The 7487-nt window shown below is 37.1% G+C and overlaps 1 protein-coding gene across 1 annotated transcript; it reads left to right on the top strand.

Annotated features, from left to right (window-relative positions):
• The first annotated feature begins 2860 nt into the window (after positions 1-2860).
• LOC308073545 (macrophage mannose receptor 1-like) lies at positions 2861-6838 on the top strand. The gene is made up of 6 exons (XM_080412497.1): positions 2861-2941; positions 3434-3477; positions 4600-5001; positions 5380-5721; positions 5951-6039; positions 6663-6838. The coding sequence occupies exons 2-6, from the start codon at positions 3441-3443 to the stop codon at positions 6789-6791; spliced, it is 999 nt and encodes a 332-aa protein (XP_080268623.1). The 5' UTR covers positions 2861-2941; positions 3434-3440; the 3' UTR covers positions 6792-6838.
• The last annotated feature ends 649 nt before the right edge of the window (positions 6839-7487 follow it).

Here is a 7487-nt window from a genome sequence, read left to right as displayed (position 1 = left end):
GCAAAAAGTTGCATCGTAGAAATGCTTTGCCCCCCTCTACAGATTTTTCCAGGCCCAGTTCATTAGGCACGTTCTGTATCCGCCACTGTTTGGTACCTGGTTTAACCTTGTCTGGCAGTGTCTTTATTAGAGTGTTAATGTCAATGGGAATTTGGGAAACCCAGCTCTTATCCTGCTAAAGTAGCCTAAGTTAAAATCAGGTCATTCATTGGCATGGAAGGGGCACAGGTCTAGTACAGGTGTCAATTTGGTGGTCCTTGACATGTAAAAGTTTGCGAACTACTGATCTATGAAACCTGCTCTGACCTCAGAGGCAACATGTGAAGGTCAGTGGTGGAAAAAGTACTCATATATTTTACTTAAGTAAAAGTATCAATACTGCTATATAGGCATACTCCGTTACAAGTAAAAGTCCGGAATTCAAAATTTACTTGAGTAAAAGTACAAAAGTATTGGTATCAAAATGTACTTAAAGTACCAAAAGTAAAAGTACTAAAATGTTTGAAAATAGCAGATCTACAAGCTCACAACGTGTCGCGATGCTATTTTCAAATAGCCTATGTATAAAATAAGGCTAAAGTGGTTAATGTATGTTTTATAATATAATAATTGATAATTGCAAAGTAACTAATAACTAAAGTTTTCAAATAATTGTAGTGGAGTAAAGTACAATGAGATGTAGTGGAATAGAAGTAGAAGTACTGAAAATTTGATATACTCCAGTAAAGTAAAAATACCTCAAAACTGTACTTAAGTACAATACTTGAGTACATGTACTTAGTTACTTTACACCACTGGTGAAGGTCATGTGATGATGTGTGTTCCATAATCAAACCCTTGATGAAAACAAAACAAAACAAAAAGAGTATTGGGGGAAAGGCAGTTTATTCCCTCCCCCCCCCCCATAAAAACTAAAAAGAGATTGATAGTTGCAGTATTTCATTTGATGCGTGACGGTGTGGCTACCGGGAACGTGACTGAAAGGAGAGGACATGGCTGGACATGACCCAGACAAGGCAAATGGATTTGTATATCACCTTTCATGCACAATGACGATACAAAGTACTACATGAGGCAAAAAGGGCATTTAAGGATAAAGAAAAGCAACAACAAAACAAAAGTAAATTAAAGGATGAAAAAGCAACAACAAAACAAAAGTAAATTAAAGGATGAAAAAGCAACAACAAAACAAGAGTAAATTAAATTAAATAAAGTCACATAAAAATAATAAAAGTCAAAGTGCAGAATATATAGTTTACCTGCATTATGTAACTTTCCTCTTCTATCCTGGATTTGAACCCGGTTTCCTGTGCAAGTGAAAATTTCGACTGAAAGTGAAAGTTCTACTCTATTAATATGTTTCTGTACTTTTCCTGCACACTAGCAGCAATAGGCTACACATATCTTCATCAGGTGTGTTGTATAGATGGGTTTCCCGTTTGTAAACATGAGAGGATGATGCGCGCGCAGTGGAGGGAAGAGCCTGTAGAGGGCGCTATTACCCGCAGCAGCTCTGGCCATTGGACATTGATAAAATAAATGGTCTTCACCGGGTTTAATGAAAGTAGATTAAATGATGCAGTTTGTAATATCTTCTTTACTCAATAAAAATGATTTGTCGGAAGTTGGATCTGTCTGTATATAATAGCAGCATTATGCCTATTATGCCTATAATAGCAGCATTATGCCTATCTAAATCCCGAAAATAACAATAGAGTGAATGGCACTTCCGGGTCGTTCTACCTCCCGCATGCGCAGATTGCACACTCTGCTCTGTGATGACGTCGCGCGGAAACCCATCTATAGTGTAAGAGCACTTAAAGGGATATTTTACTTTCAAAACATTGTTGGGTCATTTTATCGTCTACTCAAGCTTTTGTGAACACCCCAGACAGTTTTTAAGTTGCTTGATTCAGTATTTAGATATTTGATATTCATTTTATCCTATAGGCCTACCTATGCAAACCCATTATAACTTCAAACTACATTTTTAACATGTTAGATTCATCAAAAATACCCGACCTTGGTTCTGATGACTCATCCTGCCCTCCCAATACGTGAGGGGCCCGTGTTTTTTCGATTACTTATTTCATTTTTTTTTTCTATTGTACCTTTTTTAATTATTCAAAATATTCAAAATAAATGAAAAAAGGAATTGAAAAAACGTCTCCTCGCGTATTAGAAGGACATTATCAGTCACCAGAACCAAGGACGGGTGTTTCCGATGAAACTAACATGGTTAAAATGGAGTTTGAAGTTATGAATATCAAATATCTATATACTGAATCAAGCCACTTAAAAACTGTCCAGGGGGCTCCCAAAAGCCAGAGTAGACGATAAAATGACCCAAAGTGTTTTTGAAAGTGAAATATCCCTTTAACCTTCTTCTGTTCAGCTTCCACACTTTGTCTTCCCAGAACATTATTTGGGGTCCCGGTCCCCCAAAGGTCTGATGTCTCTATATCTATCTTACTCCAATACATATTTCCCTTTTCCTTTTATTGCTATATTTTTTGCATTCACTTCCCTATTTTGGGCATTTGATTCTGGGTAAAGATTTCCAAACATTTTCAAAATGTTTCACAATTTCTCACAAATAGTCGATCTACAAGCTCACAAAGTGTCAAGATGCAATGTGTTGCAAGGCTTGTAGATTGGCTGTCTTGGAAATGTTTGGATGTTGTTGGAAAATGTTTGGAAACAATACAACAACATGACAGTCAAGCTGTAGTAAGTATTCACCTTGGCGACTGAAACGTTTCCATAAACCCAATCACCATATGACCTCATTTGCATATGAAAATAAACGTTTGCAACTTCTCTATATAATAAAGGTGACTTATCAAAGTTCGGGAAAGGTATCCAGCTCTGCAGATTTACTCCATAGTTACATTTCTTTGATACAATCAACAGTTGCAACACCAGACATCAAGTTTTCATGGTGAGTGTACTTTTAATTACTAATTACTTTTTAAAGTGCTTTTAAGATATTTATAGAAGACTGGTATGGTATGCCAGTGTCCTCTTATATTAAAAGGAAGAATTTGATGGGAAAATGTTGTAATTTCTTAAATGTTTTACATTTAAGTTTGAGTATAAAATACACTTGTAATTCAGATTTCAGTTAAATCTGAAAGTTTAATCAAATCTATTCCGTAGATTTATCATTCAACTGTTTTAATGAATTAAAATAAATCTGTTTTGAAGCTTTTTGGCCACACACTGTACGTAAGGATATTTTCTTTTTTCTTTTCTTTTTATGCCAGAAGTAATGTTATGATGTTTTGTTTATGAACATTAGAGTCACACTATAAATTAATCCTGTCTGTGTATTGTGAACAGCTGATTATCTATATCCACTGATTTACATGTAAACGTGATGTGACATTGAAACTGATTCTGATGTGAACTGTTGTTGTTTATTTCCTCACAGAGAAGTCATGGATCATACATTACTTCTGATCATCCTCCTCTCTGGTAAGACCATGGAGTATCTTGTTATTTGTTTGTTTTATTAGCTTTTTACATTTCAAGAGTTTTGACCATTTGTATTAAAACATGCAGTAACATACAGTATAAGACAAAGACTGTATAAGACAAAACTGCAATTATTGTATTATTTTATTTCTTGCTTATAAACAATATGGACAAAGAGAGATTGAGATGGCAGTTGGATTTGACTATAGGTAAACATGGCACTGAATTACTTTTCAAGCCGCTTGAAACAATAGTTGACCAGATGATAATCTTCATGGTTTGCATCATTTTGTGCAGGCCAGGTGTTTGGTATCAGAGCTAAACTAAGGATTGGGAAACGCATGAGTGATATATGATGGTGTTGTTGTTACCAGGGGAGGTGGATGTTGTTGTCAGGATAAGTATTACATTATAACACTTTAATTTTAGCACAGTTGGGAAGATGTCATAGTCATTTTAATAAAATTTCATTTAGTTTTAGTCATATTTTAGTCACTTGAAATGTTTTTGTTTTAGTTTTAGTCTAGTTTTAGTAACTAAATCTACAGTTGATTTAGTCGACTTAAAATGTATTTTTGGGGTAATAATAATACCGAAAAAAGCAGATCTACAAGCGACACGTTTTGAGCTATTTTTGGAGCGTGACAACCGCACACAACCAAGCATAAAATGACTTGCCTTAGTTCTACTGGATCTCTTCTCCACTAGTCCCTCCCTGACATTATAGTGTCGTTTTTAATTGTTGACGAAATTGTCAATGTATGTAGTCGTAGTTTTAGTCATCAGTTTTAGTTGACAAAATTAACACTGGTGTCAGTGATATACAAACATCAGTGATATACAGCTGGACTTATCAACTGTATATACATACATTATGAAATATATGATATTCTAAATAGAATCATTATGCATTATATAGATTGTATTCATGTATGATTGAAAATTACAGCAGTACATTGGGCTATAATGATATTCCAAAATTTTCTTTCAATTAATGGATTAAAAATAGCAATGTCAAAACACAACAACATGTCGTTTTCACTTCCCAGACCAAAGCAAAGCTAAAAAGTATTTTTAAATATTAATGTATCCAGCTCTAAATCCACTATTCTTGACCTTCAGGATTCTACATACCCTCCTGTTGTGTGCTTCGTGAGTATCACTTTGTTAACTTGGAAATGACCTGGAACGATGCTCAGAGCTACTGCAGAGAGAAGTACACTGACCTGGCCACCATAGAGAACATGGAAGATGTGAAGAGTCTGAAAGCAGTCAACTCTGATGGCAACGTTATGTGGTTTGGACTGTATGATGACCGCAAATCCTGGAAGAAAACCATAGGCCATGATGTCAACTCTTGGAGATGGTCAGCCGTTGATGCACCGATTAGGACAGAGTATCATAACTGGGGTTTTGGCGATCCAAATTATTCTTCAGCCAAACAGCTCTGTGTGACGATCAGTCCTGATGGTTTTTGGTTTGATGAAACCTGTGAAGGCAAAAAACCTTTTGTCTGTTATTATGGTAAGAACTTATTGTCTACACTGTACAATCAACACACACACTTAACACACACAGACTGGTATCTATGTACATGTGTGCATTCACTTGTGCACACATGCATGCACATATACGCAGATTGCGTCAATGGGAAAAACATTTGGTAGCAATTAAGAAGTATTATAATATTTGATACTTATAAATCATTATAATAAGCTTGCAATGTGTTATGATTACAGTTATAAAGCCTTAAGAGTATTAATGAGTGCTTATAACTGTGATTATACAGGCTTATGAGCAGATTATAATGCCTTATAAGTAGCTTATGTTTATAATGCATTATGTACATGGAATGCATAGCAAGTGAATACCGTGACACTGTTTCACTGTTCTCTTCCCTAGATAATGGAGTCCAGCAGAAATATATTTTAGTCAAGAAGGCATCATCATGGAAGGCTGCCCAGCAATACTGCAGAGATCGTTACACAGACCTGGCTGTTATCAAAAATGCTGAAGAGAACAACCAAGTTGTGTCTTTATCGGAAACAAATGAATACGTATGGATCGGCCTTTACAGAGTAGCATGGACATGGTCTGACCAGAGCAACCTCTCCTTCACACACTGGGCTGATAACGAGCCCAATAATGGGTGGGGAAAGGAACATTGTGGAGCCGTGATGTCCCCACAGTTTATGTGGGGTGATGTAGAATGTGCTACAAAGTTAGCGTTCTTCTGCCACAGAGGTGAGTCTTCTCCACAACACGACTCAGGTTTCAAGTTTTTATCACAGATCAAGATCATCATTGTCTCTGTGTGTGTGTGTGTGTGTGTGTGTGTGTGTGTGTGTGTGTGTGTGTGTGTGTGTGTGTGTGTGTGTGTGTGTGTGTGTGTGTGTGTGTGTGTGTGTGTGTGTGTGTGTGTGTGTGTGTGTGTGTGTGTGTGTGTGTGTGTGCGCGTGTGTTTTGGGAGCAGTTATTCAGGAAGGGAAGGTGATAAGGATAAAGATTCAGACTAACGCTGACATGACAAATCCAGACATTAATGATCAACTCTTACAACAGGTAATAAACTCTTAGGATGACTTCACCCATTTTCAACCTATCTTCATATAATAGGTCCTCACTAATGCTCATGATAAAAATGTACCATTTTCTTCTACTCAGTCTGTGTCTCAGAGGAGGGCTGTGGACAGTTCAGAAACCTATCTGTGACATCATCGATGGGGAATCCAAGCTAATAGAAACTGCAGGCTTTGTATTCCTGGAAAGTTGCAATGCATTAATAGAAGCCATTGTTCTCTCGTTAGTAAAAATCGAAATAATAAAATTGAAATCTTGTTGGAAAAACAAATCCTGCCTAACGATGATGTCACTGGTAGACGGGTTTTTGGACTGTCCACAGTCCTCCTATGAGACACAGACCGAGTAGAAAGAAATGGTACCATATCAGCATGAGCATTAGTGAGGACCTATTATATGTAGATATAATGAAGGGATGAAGAGAAAATGGGTGAAGTCGTCCTTTAAGGCTGTTTAATGCTTCCAAGGAAAAAAATAATATATATATATATGTATATATATATATATATATATATATATATATATATATATATATATATATATATATATATATACACATATGAAAATAAAGGAAAGACCTTCTCATGTCTTCTATTCCTCTCCAGTTACGTGAATCTCTAGCCAACCAGGGAGTAACTAACTTTCAACTGCGCTGGAAGACTCAACCCACGAAACAAGAGCGTCCTGAAGTTGAAGAACAACACTTTACTGCAAATTCCACAACACGCCTATAGGTTACCTTATTATGTTATAATGGATAATATTAATCTACCAGGTGACTGACAGACGGCCGGCCGGACGGACGGACGGACGGACAGATTGACAGACAGATAGATAAGCAGATACTGTGGATAGATCTTAATTAACTTTTTAGGTAAAAACAGTCTTAGCTTGTAACAATCTGCAAAATATTTAAAATATTTATAATCAATGCTTATTTTAACTTGTTACTGCACTTTCCTTATGTTCAAATGTACTGAATATATGCCATTGTTAGCACTATATTGGATCACTCCAATATGATATACTGTATCCCTCCACGGTGACGGCGGCATCCGAGGTAGACTAACAGATTACTCTGTACACAGGGGGGTAACGCGGCTGGGGTCAGCGCTACGCACAGGCTGCCCAAATACTTAAGCGGCACAGCCTTCTTCCTCTTACTTTCTTCGGCGTGAGGAAGATGAGGTGGACTCTGGAACTCTGTGAATTTCTTCGCTTGGTAAGTTCTTGTTGTGCAGAAGTATACTCAGCAGCTATTCAATAGCTTGGCGGGGCTAAGCCCCTCCATTGAGTGCTTCTGTTGTAGACTCGATTCTGGCTTTGTGCCGTCTCGTTTAGGAGTTTGCCATTGTTTGCAGGTTTTCCCGTATACAAACAAGTGGCCGATACACGGTTCGGTCATCCTGTATTGCGGCGCAGAGGGTTTC

This window comes from Gymnoscopelus braueri (genome assembly GCF_963280865.1).
Source record: "Gymnoscopelus braueri genome assembly, chromosome: 2".
Taxonomy (NCBI): Eukaryota; Metazoa; Chordata; class Actinopteri; order Myctophiformes; family Myctophidae; genus Gymnoscopelus; species Gymnoscopelus braueri.
This window is presented reverse-complemented; position numbering and strand designations above follow the sequence as displayed.

Excerpts from the sequence above, each read along its gene's own strand:
- LOC308073545 (XM_080412497.1), top strand. The coding sequence starts at position 3,441 with ATGGATCATACATTACTTCTGATCATCCTCCTCTCTG. Across the intron at positions 5,002-5,379 it reads ACCTTTTGTCTGTTATTATG|ATAATGGAGTCCAGCAGAAA; the intron begins GTAAGAACTTAT and ends TCTCTTCCCTAG. Across the intron at positions 6,040-6,662 it reads ATGATCAACTCTTACAACAG|TTACGTGAATCTCTAGCCAA; the intron begins GTAATAAACTCT and ends ATTCCTCTCCAG.